This window comes from Hylaeus volcanicus, chromosome 7 (genome assembly GCF_026283585.1).
Source record: "Hylaeus volcanicus isolate JK05 chromosome 7, UHH_iyHylVolc1.0_haploid, whole genome shotgun sequence".
NCBI lineage: Eukaryota > Metazoa > Arthropoda > Insecta > Hymenoptera > Colletidae > Hylaeus > Hylaeus volcanicus.
The window spans coordinates 18,118,618-18,138,344 of record NC_071982.1 but is presented as its reverse complement, the minus strand read 5'-3'; the positions used below and the strand labels follow the sequence as shown (position 1 = coordinate 18,138,344).

General features: G+C 46.9%; 1 protein-coding gene across 5 annotated transcripts in view; it reads right to left on the bottom strand.

Moving 5' to 3' along the window:
- Nucleotides 1-19,727, bottom strand: part of LOC128879873 (nephrin-like) — a 347,536-nt gene that overhangs the window by 99,389 nt on the left and 228,420 nt on the right. For all 5 annotated transcript variants that reach the window (XM_054129420.1, XM_054129422.1, XM_054129421.1 and 2 more), the window contains one exon: nucleotides 4,460-4,671. In XM_054129420.1, the coding sequence (XP_053985395.1) occupies nucleotides 4,460-4,671 (212 nt within the window). The remainder of the gene's footprint in view (nucleotides 1-4,459; nucleotides 4,672-19,727) is intronic.

The window sequence follows — 19,727 nt, the reverse complement described above, 5'->3', positions numbered from 1 at the left end:
TGGGAAGACGAGGGAGGAATCGGTAGAGGAGCGACGCGGAAGAAGGGACAAGAAGCGAAAGGGAGACGGAGGTTAATTAAGGGAAAACTTAACGACGGGGTTTGTCCAGCCCAGGTCCATTCCTATGCGCGGCTCCCTGCCTCTTCCGTGGACTGACTTTGACTCGAGTTAACGCCGAAAGTTCCGCGTGGATTTTTGAAATTCTAATTCGACCACCGTCTAATCTGCTCGGGGTTCTTCTCTTGCCTCCGTTACCCTCCGCGCTGCGACACGAACTCTTTGTCGCGAGATTGGGAGTCTCGGTAGAGTCTGGGAGGTGATAATAACGGATACAGATACGGGATAGCAGTTTATTCGAGGCTTCTTGTTTGTAGAAAACACAACTAAATGTTACTGTTACGATTAACAAATAATTCTTCACCTGTTAGTCTCGTTTTATTATTCGAAAAAGTAGATACCGATCGAAAGCTTAATTAATGGTGTACACATTTATCGCGTAGACTCCCGCAACATTTATTCTACTAGGATACCAACAGCTTGAAGTCAGCAGTCGGGCGAGTACGAATACTCGTTCGCGACTCGCTGTATACGCCTCTCGGGAAGCGTACGAGCGGCGCACACAGCCACGGGCTACCTATAGAAGCAGAACTAATTGCACTGTATTTAATTAAGCCGCGGATTATTTCCTTAACGAGGGCAGATCTCTATTCTTCCTTCCTACCACTTCAGCGGCAGGCTTCGTTTCAATCTTTTACAATTTTCCATCTCTATTTCTACGGCTCGGGGAGGAGGTATCTCGGAGATCCGCGGTTCACCGTCTCTCTCATCCCCCCGACGCGTCGCGACGTCGCTATTCTTTTTCTCTCTCGCGGACTGTTTTGTAACGATCGCGTCGCACTTCGTGCGAACGAATCTACCGCGGTCTCAGCGTATTTATCTTCGGATCGTTTACAGAGGATGAATAAAAGTACGACGCGCGGGCAATCGGAAAACTAATATCGCGCGTCATTCACGTGCCCGGAATCCGTTCCGAACGATTCATTAAACTCTCGTGAAGCGGTCTCGCGGTGCAGATCACGAAATGTTGGCCAGAAGTTTCGCTTGGAACTTTAAATAAAGAAGAAATTCGAGTCATCGATTTTGCTCGATGGATAGGTAGGGATGGATAAATAAAAGTGGGTGGCGACGACTAGGCTGGATGAGCAGTTCTAAGCGAGATTGCAGGGGCACTCCTTCCAAATAATATTTCCCAACATACCGTAAATCTGTTACCACGAACTTCGAGAAGGAAACAACTACCATCCTAATCAAAAGAAGATAAGTAGCCGAAGCTCGAAGAAAGCACGACTTTCGACCGCGAGGAGTTGTTCCTAGGGCTGAGGAAATAAAAGCCCTAGAGGCAGAGGGAACTGAATCCAGTCGGGCAACGAAGTTTCCTGCTCCTTCGTCCGGGAAAGGAGTCTGAGTTCGGGGTAGCACGAGGTTACGCGCGTATCGGCGGCTGGTATCATCGGCAATTGGGAAGAGCACGATATGAAAGAAAGGGAAATGACCGATAAAAAGGTGGACCGGCGGAAGGACGCCGGTTACGAGGGAAAATCCAGTGGACGGACGCAATCTAGGAACTCTCGGGAACCAATCTCCTCTGATGAAAATACCTCGCTCAAAGCGGACGGTTTTCCAGCCGGGGCCAATTTCTTGTCTTGACCCTTTTTTGGAATATCGCGCGCGCCGGAGCACCAAGCGTGCGCCGTTGCTTCGTTCAGTCTCTGCAGCTTCGAAAATTGTCCATGGAACGAGGAAGTCTCGCGATCTCGTGTGTATACCTTGCTGCTCGCGTCTACGAGATGGCTTGATAAAGGAATACGAGCATGATTGGTGGCTACCGTAAAGGCACGCTTTACAGTCACCTGGTTACAGGTTATAGAAAGACACTGCCACGTAAATGTTAATGCCATCAGGATGGTGGTGATTCTAGGAACCTATGGTCCCACTCTAACTGAAAGGCCATCTTCTTGTAGACGAAAGAAATGCTTAAAAAACCTGACAATGTTACCACGAAACATTAGCTACATGGAATAGAGCAACTTCCAACGGTCTAAACAGTTTCTTCGGATCGAGATATCGTTTCACCCGAAACCGAGTGGAGTTTGAAGAAGGAAATCTAACGACGACGGAACGAAACTACCGATATCGTGGCCCATTCGTTTTCCGGCGTGGCTTATTACCTCGAAGACTCCAGCGATAGGAGAATTCGCGAAATTCGCGCGTACACCGAACGCGTGCGCATCGACTCCATGGGAAAACCGAAGAGATAAAGATCGAGCAATTCCACGTTAGCCCGGAGCTCTTCCTGGAACCTGCACTGCGACATTTATGCCGTTCTCACCCTCTGTGCTTCTACCTTTTCCTGCCTCTTTCCGTCGTTATCCCTTCCCCTCCCTTCGGCGGGCGCTTCCTTTCATTCGTCGTCTCTTTCCTCCGCTTCTGCTCGCCCTCTAACCTCGAACCGATGGGTTAGGAGCGAAAGAAGGTGCGGGATTGCCGCCCGAAGATGGATTCCGGTATCGAAGGATCGTAGCCAGGATTTTCCAGGTTATATTCCTGCCGCGAGCTATACGGGATATCCCGAGGTGATTCGAACGTACTCCGCGGCACCGACTGCTTTGAAGAGCACCCATGAAAGTTACACCCGACGTACCTCGTGGACTTTATGATCGACTGCAGCAACTCGACCCCGCCACTTCATCCACGGAACTCACTCGCAGGATTATTTATTTATTCGATTAACGGCAAACAAATTCTCTGGCATCGTCGATGTATGCGTGGTGTATTCGTGTGCTAGAATTAGTGATGTTGGATGGAAGGATATGGAATGAGGAGGTTCTCTGATACTTAGTCTTCATCTTCCAAGGACTCCATTCGTCTAATTTTTACAGGAAGCATAGGGGTATACATTGCTTTGCATCAAGAAAATGGCCTTTTTTAAAATTGTACGTAATTAAGGGGATCAAGAGCGTCTATACTCCATTTGAATGTATAAAATCATCCCTAAACAACGCTTACTTAGCCCCCAGGAGATTCCATCGACCGTGGTTCAGAAACGCGAAACGTTGAACCCGTCTCGAGAGGGTTGCCGAGAGTTCCCGCTCCTCGAGAAGTCTTTAACTCGCGATCACGTTCCAAGGATTAAGCGAAAAAGCGTAAACAGCATGCCCGACGTCGGAACGTCCACGTGGCGGGCGTCGACGGACCAGAGCAAAGGAACAACGACCGAGGCAGGGTTCGCGCGCGTCTTCGATTGCCTCATGCATTTTTCAACAGTCGCCATTTGTTTGATCAGACTTAGCGCCCGCTGAGAACTGCACTTTTCGCTCGACGTCGGGAGTGACGTCGACCCGACGACTACGCGAGTCTGGCAAGTTGAGCGTGTGTTTGCCCATCCGTGCCATGGAAATGCGGGAATGGCTCGACGAACCGAAGGATGCTAACGCGTTGGCTGCAGCCCTGTCCCACTCCGATCAACCTTTCACCCAATCCTTACGAAAGTGTCTGGCCCGAGGCAGGGTTTCCATGTGCGGGGATTATTGGGTGCGACGAGGACACTTGTTTGGGAGAACACCTGCTTTCGAATGGCGCCACTTGACTCGACTAACAAAATAAAAAGCATACTGGCCCGTGAGATATCAGAACAGACAGGGAACTAACATTGAAGCCGCTAAACTGGCTCACTCCTCATTTTAGCATGTGTCATTCTTGCGCACCTTGAGGATTTTAGGTCGACCAGACAGATTGAAATCGAACTTCCTTCCTCGGTACCAGCATTCATCGAAATCGTTCTACGAGGAACGTTTGCTCTTTCAGAAAGCAAAGAAACAAACGGGTACCTCGGGGCGCACGTCCGTTCATCGATTTTTTTTTTTTCAACGCGACGCTCATCCACCTCGGCTTTCGAAGAGGCTAATACGCCGTTCGAGGGTCCTTTTCAGGGAGCCGCTAAATTTGTTTGACACCAGAAATTACGACGCGCTTTTCAGGGGCTCGTAAAGGCGTTGCTTTGATCTTGATTAAACTCTTCCGGCGCTCGCCGCTTATTACTTTCCTGGCTGTTATTGAATAACAGAGTGGTGGAACCCTTGCTGTCGGTCGAAACTCGACTCGCATTCCTTGCATACCTCGATGCTTCGAGGAAAATCATGAAAACTTTTGGTGTGTAGGTCTGGGTTAGGTGTTTGTTGATTTCTGTTTTGTTTTGTATATCAAAAGAGGTTCGTCGGAATATCATGAAGTTTTATTATTCTCATGGTCGGGGGTTTTCTAGTAAAATCTAGTGTAGACGGATGTGTTTGGTGGTCTTTGTTTTGTTTGATATCCCATGGTGGTCTATTATGCAACTCAGTATAGAGATTTCTATTGGGTTACGTTTGTTTGGGTACATTGTTTTTCTTTTTCGACTCACCTATAACCGTGAGGTTGTATCGAAAGCTGCGCGTCTGGCCCTTCCTGAAGTCGACCCTGCACCTGTAGGTGGCCGCGTCGTGCCTCTTGATGTCCTCGATGACGAGAACCGCGGGGCTGGGAAACGCGGTCCGGAAGTACGCGCGGGGGCCGAATACGCCTGAGTCCGACGAGTGTTGCGCTTTGGTCACCGGCTTCTCTCGGGCATCGATCCTGCAACAGACGAAAAAAAAATAGCCCCGGGTCAATAAAGAGGCCAGTGACGCTTGTTTACCGGCTGTAATTGTCGTCGTCGGGAACAATGGGTGCCGGGCTCTCCTCGCTAGCCAGGAAACGACAATTGGGATTTATCGAAAGGTCGATCCGTAACTGGTTAACGTAATATAAATGTAATTTGCCAGTTACCAGAGCTTGGCAAATACGCCGATAGTTTCAATCCTCGGAAATGCGATGAACGTTATTACGCGTCGTCGATCGATTCGCTGGCGAAACGCTCCATTGGAAATTTATTTATTTATAGACGAGGGAAACTCTTCATAACGGGACGGGGCCGTTAGAATCAGGACACTTCGATAATTTCGCTGTATTAAATTAATGGACAAAAAACAGACGCATAATTTGATCGCCTGAAATAAATACTATGTCCAGATTTTTCTTTAATGAACGCATTCAAAAATGTAGGAGGAAAGGATAGACTAATTTGATTCGAACGCGAGGAGTCCTCGGCTGATAAAAATATGAAGAGGGACCCCCTCCCTTCTCAAAAAACTTTACCATTTAATCATTCGCGGAGTTCCGCTGCATCCCACTTTTTCTGGCATGGAAGGGCGCGTTTGATGAGAAGCGGTCTCGAGGAGAGCGCAAAAGAGATACTCGATACCATTGCTCGCATTCCCCGGTACTTCCGTGGAAACTTCTTGCCCAGGCTTTGTCTTTGTCGTTCCCGATTCTCGCCCTTCCCTGGTCCCGAATCGGTCCTTGTTTTTTCTCGGTTGGGACGCTCGCTCCCGACTCGCACTAGGGAATCCCAAGAATTCGCGGAACGAGCCGCGGTATTCGATATGTATGTAGGAAACGATCGCAATTTCCGGCCAATGAAATTCGAGCGGAACGCGCGGAGGTTTCATTGCAATGGAGTGCACGGCACAGAGGGAACACGGGCGGAGTTGAAAAGTCTCTTTCGTTGCGGATTCGTCGAGCCCCGGCGCTCGCCAAGCCGTTGCTACCTCGTTTACCAGAGAATATAATTATTTCGTATCGATGGAATAATTATCCTCTGAACTGGGGCCTGCAACGCCCGGCCGGCCAGAGATAACACAATTAAATCGTGGCCCCCATTATCCGATATTTTGCGCACGGACACCTCCGGTTCGCCATTTGAAGAAAAACTGTCCGTTATCACCGCGAAAATAACAGTTGGAACGCGCCGGAGTGAAACGCGATGATGCAAAAAGAAATATTGCACGAAGCATCGGTTACATGATATCAAGGTTTTATAATATGTTTTAGTGTTTGCAAGATCCGAATGTAGGTCAGAATAATTTCATGGAATTTTATGAAAGAATCACTTTATTATGAGATCCACTTCTCTCCAAAGTAGAAATAGCCAACAATGGTTAAACGCGCCAGCCCAGTCGTATTTACTACAACCCGAATTTTCGGAATATTTTTTTCTCGTAATCTACACCTCGTACGGAAAAGTTTCGTTCTACATTTTTTTTATTTATTCCTCCACACAGAACTTGTGCCAGAAATTTCGAATTCATCTTGGTTGTCTTTCGAAAGGGTCAGAGCTTATAACTCGAAGCGTCGAGATCAAATCTTTAATAAGTCCCGTTGACCTATACCACTAATCGTATTTGGTTTTATTTTAAGCGATAAGTCGTCCTATTAAAACGGTTATTTTTATCGAGCCTAGTTTGACAAAGATTTCCAGCGTAGTGTGCCTTCCCGGTCGACAGTGGTACGACCAAGGCGGAAGTAGATCTCGAAATAAATGATCCAGGATGAAAGACGATGTAATGGGCCGGGTGAAATGGCGGAGATTGATGAACACGGGTCGTCGTGTATCGCGAAGGGGATTAAGACGTGGCTAAAAATCGCCCGTGTTCCTCCGTTTTCTCTGTGAAACGCCGTCTCATCGATAATTCGCTCTCGGTAATTTACGATCTTAATTTTCCACGGGTAACAAATCCTTTATCGTGTGTCTTAATTAGCAATTTAAAGGAAATTCGAAGTCTGTTCGGCCACTGATTGTTCTGTAAGTATCATTACATATACCGTGAAAAGTCAATTATTTAAGACAGAACACGGAAAAGAAATAATGTTAACTTCGCGTGCATCGCAAAGCATGGGTCCATAGAAGTTATAATAACAGCCTCGAATGAAAGGACACGATCGAAATGAAATAATGAACGGAAGTATTCCAGCCACGGTTCCGTTTGTGGCAAAAATCCCGCAACTATTTATCATATTTCATCCACGTATTTCATCTGTTTCATCAGAGATCCCGCAATTACGCTAGTAGCCGTTCGGTATGCTTGGTTTTGCGAATTCAACGAAAGTTTCGAATACTTGCGTGGAAGCGACGTTAAACCGCGGCTCGAGGAAAATTCAACCCTGTGATATTCATTAACGAACGCCCGGCGCTAAAAACGTCTGGATCGGTGCCCGTGTTATGGTGGGCGATAAAAAACGAAGTGGATGAAGAAAAAGGAGGAAAAAAAATCGTCAAGTGAAATACTGTTATGGAACGAAGGTTTAATGCGCCATAATTATGTAGCATTAGCCCCGGTGCCATATAATGCGCCAGCCGTAATTACTTGGTCTTGCGATTCTTCGTATTTATCACGTTGTCGTTTTGACGATCCCATAAAATTAAACTCCGGTGTTCTGAATACTTTCTCTTTCAGGGAAAAAAAATATTCTTCCCGTTAGTCTCAGTCCAGTTTCTTAATGCAACACGTGACGTTTTATCCGCGTTTTTTTATATTTTATTTTCGCCATATTTGATAGGCGCTTCAATGAACATAGTTAACGATACACGATGGATACGTTCTTTGGCTCGCGATAAGGGTTGCAGAAAACTTGCTTCTTTGTAACGATTGGAAACGCTAGTCGCGAGAAATTAAAAAGTTTGCCAACTCGCGGCCGGTGGAAGTTTCGCGGGCAAAGCTGCTTTCGTTGTGGAAAACACGAAATTACAAAACATCGACGTTAAATCGTTGGAATTCAATCCTAGCCGGGGGTTCATTAATTGGCGGCAACGGTTCCACGGAACTTTCTCGAACTTTCCAGTGAATTCAGTTGCCGTTCCGTCTTGTCTGTAGCGGCAGTCGGCCACGGCGATCGTTAAAACGTAGAATGGAAGACAAGCGATTGTAGAATTGCTACGGTGTGCTCGTCGCGATCGGTGTTATTTGAAATAACATTGATTCTATGGAACCCTTGGAAATGAATAGACAGATAGATTTATCGAACATGCGCAACACTTTCCAAGAACAGAAAACAGTCACAGTTTTGAAGGGATAGGACGTGATAAATAATAAATCCTTTTGGGCAGAGATGACCATTAGCTCGAATTTATTTTTTTTTTTTTTTTTTTTTTAATTCTTCGTAGAAATTTTCTGAATGAACCAACAATTCATTTACTAGAAGAGAAATATTATATTTGCATTTTCCAAGGCTTCACCAAGCGAGCCTCCAGGAAAATTATTGCAATAAATAAGGTCTCCTTCCCGTAGCCAAATAAATTACGAGTTCGATAAATCAATTTCTCCGAGAGGTAATATTCTAAACAATGAATCAGCCGAACTACTAACAGGGAGCTATTACTCGACGCATTTGAAAGAGCACTTTGTACGATATCTCTCCTGATACCAGTATGACGGGCCAAATCGATACCTGAAGCAGACGCAAAGGACGGACCCGGCGGAGTATTTTAATGGAGTGTCGCGCGTTTTTCACGCGTATTATTATTTTAGCCAGCGTCGAGCAGCCGATAAATCTTCGGTAGTCGGATTTCTCGCGCCATGTCCGCGAAACCGCGTGGAACGTGCGTACGTTCACGCGTTATAAATATAAAAACTCGCGCGGCCTCGCGAAAAATCGATTTCCACTCGTCGAGTTATTCCTCTTTCTGGAGTTTCTCGACGAGCGAACGAGGTAACGCTCCGTCGTCTACTCCATTTTTTCTTTCCACCTCGGAGCATTCCCAACGACTTGAACGCCGACGATAGACGGGAGAAGGTTATGATGATCGTCGGATCAGATATAGACCTACTCTACTTAATTTGAGAAGTGGAGGTTCCTCGGTTTTACTGACATTAATTCGACAGGTGTACGAATCGATAGAGATACTTTAAATAGATTCTATAGGCAAGTAAATTCTTCATAAAAGAGTTCAGTAAACTCGTCCTCTTCATTTTATAACAAAGTAAGAAGTTCAAAGTGTTTGTACCAGTCTACATTCATCGTCTAATTTCGAATGAATTTCAACAATGAAATTCTGAACGAATGTCTCGAACACGTATTTTCTCCATCTCATCTAATAAAGTGCCCCAAATGCCGACGTATTCGTCTCTGTTAATTTCCAGCTAAACCCCCGTCGGCAAGCACCCGGGTGCGTCATCGGAGGATCTTTTCAGCTGCTCGATCCACGTCGAGTAATACGAAATCGATGTCTGTTTTATGAAACGTTTTATCTCGCCGCGCAGCCCTCTTTCCAATATTTCGCCCCATTTTCGCTCCACCACCTCCGCGACCTTTTCCTTCGACCCTGTGCTCGATCCACTTGGCCTCTCTCATCCCTCTCCCTCGAGCTCGGCTACTTTCTTCGCCGGTTACACGCCATCCGCCCTTACCTCGGCCCTTTTCCTCGTAAAAATGATACACGTCCTCCGGGCAAAGGGTAAATAGCGACGGCATAAATATAACCAAGACTCGTGTTCGTTTTTACGACTTCGTTTTACCGCGAGGTTTTTCTTGTTAATTAAGTTCCAGCGGCTACTTTGCAGCGGACGGGGGTTTCCTTGGGAACCAAGACCGATAACGAACGTCCGCGGTAACAAAGTTATCAATCGGTCGGTTAGCACCCCGAGGGCCTCGACAAGATTCTTAATTCGTTGTTCGTTTTAAACGAAACCATTTTTGTTATTTTCATTTTTCTCCGGGCGAACTTTTCCATCCTCTCCCCTCTCCACACGGTTGCACGAAGAAAGACGAAGTTCGAACGGGAAGTTTTTACCGCGAAGTCCGTCTCGCTGTCAATTACAACCATTCGACTCGAGAAGGGCGCACCGCGGCAATTTCACCAGCGAAACGCGATCCATTTTGCATGCTGCGTTGCGTAATTACAAGAAACGCGTGGGGATCTTTTTTTCCTCCCCTCTTTTACTGTCGTTTGTTTTTCCTCGTTTGTTTTACTTTCTGCTCTATTTTCTCTCCCCCCCCCCTTTTTTTTGTAGTATTTTGCTCCATTTACGTTGCTTTCCACCCCGCAAGCTTTACCGTCGCGGTTCTCCTTTTTGCTCGGTTCTCCGCGGTTCCCCGACGGTTCGCGTTCTCCTCGTAAAAATGATGCATGTCCTCCGGGCAAAGGATAAATAGCAGCGAAATAAATGGAGACCATCCACCATTTACTCCGTTCACGTTTCCCTCAAGAATATTCTATATCTGTTTATTTATGGCCACGCTAATTTCGCGACGTTCTCGTCGGGCTGCGCTCTTCTGGCTCAGTTCGTCGGGACATCTTCGAGGTTTATAAATTTATTACGTTCATCCGGGGAAACGTGAGCGTTTTCTTTTCTACCCGGGCGGTGTCTTTATTCCGTGTTCGCGTTCGTGATCGTGCTTGTTCTCGTTTCGCGAACGGAGTTTTTTTCCATTTCGCCCTGGACCCGCGGAAAAGCCACGAATATGTTTCCTTTTGCCGAGAAAATCAGGGACGAATGGAAAACGGAATAACGGTTCACTTTTATAGGTGAATTTATTCGATTAATAAGAACGTCTAGCGTGATTTGTAGTATGATGTCGAACATAGCGGTTGAGCAGAATGTGCTCCGATTTATATTACCGTATAACGTACATTTCTCTCTCAATATTCTACCGTTTTTTACGAGTGTCTTGTTCTTCTAGAAATGACGAGAAGAAGTATCATATTGGATTTATTATATTCACATTTTGTCTCCACTATTTCTTGACCAACTAAAATAAAATCCTCCTACGAGAATCGAGGCTGAATCTCTTTCTACGATCCGTTAAAAAATGCAAAAATGATCATAGCCAGACGATTAAAAATTCCGCGAGTGATTTCCAGTCCGTTAGCCGCGCGGCGCACGGTTTTCATCCGCTTCAGCGTCGCGCTTTCATTTTTTATCCTCAAACTCGACCGCGCAAAAATGATAAACGGTCCGCGTGCTACGGGTAAAATAACAACGGAATATGGGTGCGTACACGCTCGTCATCCCTGTTGCGTCGCTATCGTCGTCGGCTACGCGCTTGTTGCGCACGGGACCGCCGAGTAAAACCGCGGAAACTGACACGCTTTGGCCGATTTCGTCTCTCTTCAACCGCGCGTTTCGCGTACAACCTGACGCACTGTCATCCTGAAATTATACTCTTTCACTGCCAAACTGAGCTAATTTCGAACGCAGGTTTAATGGCGGGGGTTGCAATTCTTTCTGGAATTAACATAGGGTATTCGTAGGTTTAACTCGAAAACGCGGCGCAGCTGCGAGCGCGTCTTTTACGATCGCTTTTTAATCCAACAGTCGAACGAGAAGTTCGGGACGATATGAAAAGCAGCAGCGACCCCGGGACGCATTGGCACTAAAATTAATTCGAGGCCCGTGAAACGCTCGTTCGGTGTCTGAAGCGTTTTACGTCGCGCAAAGCTGCGCTTATAGAGGATACGGTGCCTCTATAACAGGCGCGAATTCGTTCTCCGCCGCGACAGGCTGCCACGTCGTGTCGCATTAACGTCGAACTTTCCACGTCGGAAGTTTAACCCGATTCGGTGCCGTTCCGCCTTATCGGCGAGCTTAAATCTCCCCCGCTCGATTTTTGTGCTCGTAATCGTGCTCGTAATACGCTCCATTGTTATGAAGCAATACCGCGCACTATTAACCCGGGGGACGTTCAATATTTTCAATTACGCACTCCCATTATTCGCCTAGTTCGTCCACTCGAGTAGGGAACTGACTTTAGATCTTCAATAGACATAGAGGGTACGAATGTTTATGGGACTGACTGTATACAAGGGACTACAACCGTTCACGTACTAGAATTTCCGAGTCCAAAAAGGAGTCCCTAATCGAAACAAGACCCTCTCTCTCGAGTCCACCGACAGAGGATTTCGTGGAGGCAGGAGCGACACGGGGGCGTTTGTATACGTTAACGCGTATTCCAACGATTGCTATTTGTTTTCACGTCCGTGCTGTCGGCGACAATGAGTCTCGTCGAAATGGAAGTTGGTTTCGGTGAATATTTTCGGGGGTGTGGAGGGCAGCGTGCGTGTATGCCGCGCGTGTAGCTGGTCCACGGGGTGGCGCGACGGATTTCAGTAGAAATAACGACATGCAGTCAGACGTATCGGGACGGGACACGTAGTTGCGGCTGACGCTATCGTGACGTACTAGTGCCGAGTGCACCCCGGGTTGATCCGCATCACTGCTCTCCGAACTCCGATGTCACTTTCCTGCAGATAAATCGATGGACAGGCGTGCTTGGGACCTCCTTAGCTGATCGAGAATACAATTTCATCGAGAATGCTGTTTACACCGACTGTATACTTTTTCGATGAAACAGCAGCCCTAACTCGTTCTTCGGTAGGCGAGCACGCGTCGTACAATTATAGCTCGGCGTTCACTCTTAAACACGTAATTAAGACGCTCGGTCGGGATCTGTCGTCGAAGTTTCGCGTTCGACGAACGTATCGGAGCATGGTCGACGCGAGCACGCAAACGGCGGTGCCGCGGCCGGATGTGGGTATACGTGCGCGTAGCTGCTGACGCTGACAGAGAGAAATAACAATACACGGAGTTTGGCGAAGCACACAGGCTGCGCGCGTACTCGCGTACTCCGAGAAATTTCTGGAGTCTCTCTCGCGTCGCGAGTGTTCCATTACATGAAGAACCGTCTTCTTGTCCTGGATGCGAGCGCGGGAGACGGAAAGCTCAACGACACTCTGGGAAATATGGGGATGGCTTTTGATGAGCGCATGCCGATAAGGTACGCCCGATTGTCACGCAGAGGGAAACTTTCGACACACAGTCGTCGACCCCTTACTCACCCTCTGTTATCGCAGTATCGCATTTCGCGCGTCGGAATGCTCGTAGACAATGGCTCGCCTTTGGTCCCGAGTCGGCTGTTTTCTTCTGCGAGTGTAATTTTCAAAGGGTCGAGGCGTCGATGTCGCGCTCTTCGAGACTACGGAGGAACTCGTAAAAAATTGATCGGACCCAATGCACCCTGAAGCTCGCGACAGTCGATGGGATATTGAGGAGAATAAAGGATCTCATTCAAGATAGACGAAACATTCCTTGTATGGGTTTGTTTTAACGTTGTTGTCTGGAATCTTTATTCGGCTTTCTTACACTCTCTATTTTATTCTATACCAGAATTTCTCTTATCGTTCTTCAGCTTCGAACCTATAAAGTTGCATATTCCATTGCAGATTTCGATTTCGTAGGTTTTGCGAATATTAATCTACCAATGCCGAGGCTTGCGTTGGAGCATATTGCATTAATTCGCGTCATCTACGGATTTCATCCGCATTGCTAATGAACATAAGGCAGTTTGTACGAAATAAATTAAACGAGCGGAGCGAGCAGAGATATAAAAGTGCGACCGCGGACGTTCCGTAGCGACGGGGGAGAGGACGGAGGGGTTCTCGTTTTTTAAACCGACCGTAGAAACCGGCGAAAGGGATGTTCAACGTATTCCATGAGAAATTACGAAAAATAATCCTCGAAAATTATCATGAGAATAGCTTCATGGCTGCGCGCGGAGGTCTACTCGAACAACAATGCCGTCTGGTCCCATCTGCATAACAATGTTTAGCCGTGAAAACAAAGCTCCGTGACGTACCGGGCCAGCGCTAGCGAAAAAAGTGATATATTAACTAGACCGTGGTTTTCGACAGGTTCGTCGAATATACATATATTCGAATTCCTTAGTAATTGTTGCACAGGCCCTGGATGGTCCTTTGTCTTAGGAATTCTTGAAAGACTGTCTTCTCTTCGAAGATTGATCCTTAAAGTGTCTCGCTTCTTCGGAACTCTGCGTACAATCATCCTTCTTTATCGAAGATTGTATTCGTGCTTGTTAAATCGGCAAGAAACGAAACCTAGTGATTTCCTAGAAAAGTCACTTAAAATCAAATAAATTTTCAAACAACTTCGGTCAAAACGGCTGTAATAAAAGTATCCTAGCCCGGATATTTCCAGCGCAGAGCTCTGCATTTTTAATGGGGGTTCCTTTGGATACTGGTTTGCGGGATGTCCCAAGGGGATTTAAATTCGCGCTTTTTAATCAGAGCAGATCTATCGTATCGTCGCGAGTGTGAATAATTTCGGGCGCAGCTGAAAGCACGAAAAAGCTACGATGCGGTAAGCAGCGAAAGAGGGTCGGGCAAGAGTTGCACGGGAGTGCGTGATGCACTCCGTTGGCGTGCTCGCGGGCAGTAACCCTAAATATTAACACGGGCCACAAGCGGGCGAATTGCACCGCATTACCATCGCCACCCAGCTCGGCCATTACCGAGGAAATATTGAATTTCGTTATCGACTCGAAATTATCAGACCTGGGCCGCTTCTAAGGACAAGCATTATCGAACCGCGAGCAATACGAAGAGCGCCTCAAAAGCGATCGTTGAGAAAGTCTGACGAGGGAGTCTTCAATTTCATTTTTATTCAGTTTCGTTTAGCTTCACCTGAACGCTAATGCGGATCGTTTCGAAATATACCATCGAGACTTCTGTGTTAGTTTTGATCCGGTCTCTACGTTCTCCATTGAAAGCCTCCACTCTTGGAAGCTTTGGCGGTAGCATTTCAAAGAAGCTTGTATACAAAAGGAAATTGAAGTTAATTTATCATTTTCGACAGAAAATATAAAAATATACAGCGCGTATCGAAATTTTCCTAGAAGCATGCGCGCTCTGGGTAATTTCTCGAATCCGTAATTAAGTGTTTTTAAGGGTTCCCGTCTTGTTAAACGCGAGTGAGCCGTTTGATTGACGCAAATAACCCCAGCGCCTGTGCGTTGTTTTCCGAAGACTTTAAATTTCACGGCTCCCCTCGTCGGGCTACCTCTCGTTCCCTTTGCCAGGCAGGAGAACCCTTTCAACGATTCAAACCCTCTCGGAGGTTAAACGCTCGAAATTACTCGGTGGGAACGGAGCGTTGGTATACAAGCACGACGTGTCAGTATATTAAAACCTATTTACATGCGGGCGGAGGAAGATTGCGCGGACCAATTCGCTTAAATTGTGTTCCTCCAATCCACTCGACGGAGTTACGTCCACGTACGTCGTAGTATCCCCGCCCTCGCGAGAATTTTACCGTTCCGTAATGCTACGAGTCGCGAATTTTAAATCAACCCTTTTCACCGGGGCTCGTCAACGCTAACTTCGCGGCTCGCCGAGAAATCGCACAGAGATGGGCAAAGTATTATAGAATGGAAGATAAACCGCTGACACGTTACATAAAAATTTCATTTTGACTCGCAAATTTAAACCTCCGCTGTATTCTTGCCAGAGGATTGGTTACAAGAACAACGATATTTCGTCGGGAGCTCAGTGGCGGTTCTTAACGAATAAACGTTGTATTCATAACACGAGAAGGGCGCACGAACTTCCACCGCACCAAAACAACGCTCTTTGAGCGTAAATTCGTCGGCGAGAGCGTAATAAGGTCGCGGTGAAGGTGGAAGCTACGCACGCGCGTAATTACAACAATTTACGTAACGCAGCCGACGGAGCGTGAAGGCATTCGGCTGCGCATCGATCGACGACGAACCGGGGCATGGTCAAACGTCTCTGTTATCACGCTTCTAGGCTCCCTTCGACCGTACCTACAAGGGCCCTTTAATCGAGCTCCAGGCAAACTCGACAACTTTCCTGGTATTGTCGTTGCACTCGTAGTCCTTTCCCTCGTTCCTCGTAGCTTTCCGCTGGAACGAGCACGCTTGCCACGAAAAATTTTCGATTTTCTTGGAGACTGGGGGAGAAGGAAGATGGTCGTCGACGCCTCGCGAGGACACGTCGCGAGTAATGCGATAATACTGGACGTAAACGCTCGATGGCACACGTCAAGGCGTCGCATCCTCGAATTTAGCGTCTCTGTTATCGCCTCCTGTCCTCCGTTCCTCCCGAATTACGCCTCGGTCCCTTTAATCGAGGCCGAAGCCAGCTGCAGCTACGCGTCTTCGCTGCAAATGCAACCTCTTTGGCCTGAACCGGTCGCCGCGAACTCTCGAGACTGTGATCGACGACCGTTAACCCTCCGATGCATGATTCTTAATTACAGTCGGTCTCACATATATTCGTACCCTCTGTGTTCATTATAGACATTTTGTTAAATTTAATTATAGGTTTCATTTTACCAAATAATTTTTCCTACTTTCCATCTTATTGACAATTGGAAAACAAGGTCCCCAGATATCAGTACTTACTTCCTCTCCCAAATACATTCGTCACGGGCTCCTAAGAAATCCGTTGGCTCCGGTATCTTCAGGATCTCCAGAAAGTAATTGCATTCGTTACGGATGGAACGTGCTCCATTAGCGCGTGAACGGCTGGTTGGTACATAAGTCAGCGTCCATAGATTCCGCGATTCCGGCTTATTTACATGCAAATGTAAAAACGTCAGCCTGCTGGCTCATTCTTGTACGACGTTTGCTGCCCACCCCTCCGGAAGAACAGCTCCTGAAGGATGGCGGGACCAAGGGTAGAGATTCGACGCGGGTTCGCAGCGGATACGAAACAGGTGCACCAACGAACGCACGGGCAACGAGAATCGATAATGGGGGCTCGAACGAAATCGTGCCTTTGTGACGGGATCCTGACTTCTATCAGTCACCCGTCCACCAACCGGGGAACGATTCCAATCGAAAAGGGAGATAAATCGGACAACGATGCTTCCAACGAGATCCTTTTGATACCGTGATTCGTTCTTTGAGCGCCAGGGACACCTCCGAAACAGGACGATGACCTTAGCGCTACGATAAGCGAACGCGTGTGGTTTCAACGGTGATGAGCCAACATTGATCGGTGGATCTTAACCTCTTCAACTTCGCGCCACAGTTTAGAACTATTTACAATCAGTCTCGCAAGTATTCCAAATAAATGTTTCATTTTAAATATGTACATGAATAAACTTTACACGTGTATATATTTATAATGAAAAATTGATTTGGAAACGTGCGATGTATCATTTAATTTAGACGAACTTCTTTAATAGACGTACAGGGTACGAATACTTATGAGACTGACTGTAAGTAGAATCAGCGAGCAATGGTCAGACATCTCAGCACAGTCTACCATGTCTGCCTCATGAATTTTCTCATAAACATAGATTCCTACTGACTGTATATTAGAATTTGGTAGATATCGGAAAATTACACAAGGGATTCTAGAGCATGTGCTATAATTTATCACTCGAATGTTAGAATTTCTAAACAGGTTGACATCTATCCCCTTATCGTTCTCTCATAAAGAGAAGGATCGATGCATCGGTGAGTTGAATGATATTCGAAATGAATTGAAACTTTTTTTGCAATTAATCGAAGTCTGACGGTTACGGGGGGGGGGGGGGGGCAACACTTTTCTCCGTATCAAAGGGCGAAACGAAATTATCCCGACGAATCGGCGTGTATTCGAGCAATCGGATTTACGCAAGGATTGATCGAGCTGCGAACCGAAGGCTGTTAGGCAAGAACGGAAACGAGCACGTAAAAGTCGTTGAAAATCGATGGAGCGGGGTCAGTCGAGACTCCGGGATTAAAGAGAGCTTTTAAAAGCTCCACCCAGCTCGTCTCCCCCGACAAACGTTTTTACACTCTGCTGTTCTACGTCGAATAATTCGGCCTTAATGTATTCGCGTCGAGCGATACGCGCCAGACGTTCCTGGTAATCGAATGACGGGAACAGCAATTGTATTATTACAGAAATAAACGTCGACTCTTTGAATTATCCACTTCTGCTCATTCTTATATCGTTGTAGCCAATGTACATGGCCTGTTTTCTCATTTAGTTTTGGAAGGTTAAAGTTTGTCTCAAAGAGAAATTTACTGCAATAAATTCTACTATTCGGAAAGGTGCCAGTTCGTAATATTTTCGAAGCGAAAGTTAGGTGGCAGAAGAAAACAGAGCAAGCCATGAATAACCTATGGTCAAGCAGGGGTCAGTCGAGACCCGAGTCGTACGGAGAATCACTCGACGACGAAAAGGAATCCCGTATCTAAAAGCACGCGGAAAGAACTTCTGGCAATCTACCAGGAAAACTGTTCTCGCGAGGAGATGGGGGGGTGGGAGGGATGGAACGGTATAAACAGCTCGACTCTGGCGGAAGCTTTCGCGAAAGGCGGCAGGAACGCGATCCGGCTTGTTTCGCTTCGAATTGAATTCTTCAAGAGCGACGCCACCCGTGCGTCGAACTACAGAAGGATACTCGCAAATTGCAAAAAGCATAAAGCATATTGAATCAGGCGGTTTGATTCAGTGTCACGGGGGATCGTGCCGCGTCGAGACTGTTACGCGGATGCTCGCGAAATATCAATTCCTATTTGTGCGTTTCCAACGCCGAAAGATGACGCGAGCATATTCTCTAGGACGTTTATTGGTACTTCGGTAAGATAGCTTCACCGTCTTACTTGAGAAATAATAAGAATTCAAATTTGTTACGGTTAGACCTTTTATTAATCACGAGTATATTGGCACACGGATTATAAAAAATAGAAAGAAATTTTTAGAGATCGAGCCTTCCTACTATTTCTCAAAATGAATGTTCAGATTTGAACCAGCCAATGGCGTCCACTTCGGCATACATCGATGGCTCTCGGTGACGTTTCGCGCTTGGCAATTTAGTATTTAAAGGACAGCGTCCTCGTTCTCTCGCCGAGTTGCGCTCCACGAGCGACGCAGGAAATTTCGTCGAGTCACGACTAATTCGGCTAAACGCCTCCGAAGTTGATAACAAACCGACGATATTTGCCTCGGAAGCGAGGCGTCGAGCTCCCCGCTGCAATATCCATCGACGTCTTCCATCTTCGGAGCAGGCGACCGCGTCATCGATAACGAAACAAGCATCGAGCACGGGTGAAATCGAGGTCGCTCTTTGGCTCGCCTGACGCGACAACTTTCTCGATTGTCTACCGGGGCCGCGAATTCAATACCCACGCTCGGCCTAATGATAACGCGCGCGAGATCGCCCAACGAGATCCACCGTGGTCCAATTCGAGGCTGGGGCGCCAGATGCGATCCCTTCGTGGGTCGTTGAGTTCTGAAAGAGGGTCACCGACGTCCGAGACAGATTAGAAATCTCGTTTCAATGCTCGTTAGACGTGTAGAGAGTTCAGAATTTGGTAGCTGGGATTCTCCATGAATTGTACTATTTCTGTTCAATTCAGATGGAATATTTCTAAGTAGTTTTTATTCTATTCTAGAAGCATTTTATTTGGTAATATCAAAACAGTCATTTAATTTAGAAAAATTTCTTCGATAGACATACAGGGTACGAATACTTACGAGACTGACTGTATGATCTCAAAGGGTGTTCAGGTCCAAAATCAATCTTAGAATCAGCTCAGTTCCCGCGAGGTAGTCTTTTCGCCAACCCTTAACAATCACCCCGGACCAGTCTTCTCGCCATTTTTCCTACTTTGTCATTCGAGCTTTATCGGGTGACCCTCACCAGTTCCGATATCAAGCACCTCGTTCGTCCCTCTGTCCTTCCGCGTTTATCTCGATCTCTCGGCCGTATTCTCGTTCGCTAGCCTCCCTCCTCCCGTGCCCTCTGATTTAGGTCGCCAGCCAGCCCGCTAACTGATTGAGGGTGATTGACGCTCTGGCTGAATACCGGACAAGCCCAAAACCCATTATTTACTGCTCGGGCCTCGTACAACGTTATAATTGCCGGCAGCTATTCCGCCCCTTCTTCCTCTCGCTTCGATTTACTCTCCCCCCCTCCCAATCCAACGAGTCGGCTTATCGTCCGATAGCCTCACTCAAACCAGCTTCTGGAATTCTTGTTGCGCTCGCGCGGATCGGTGCT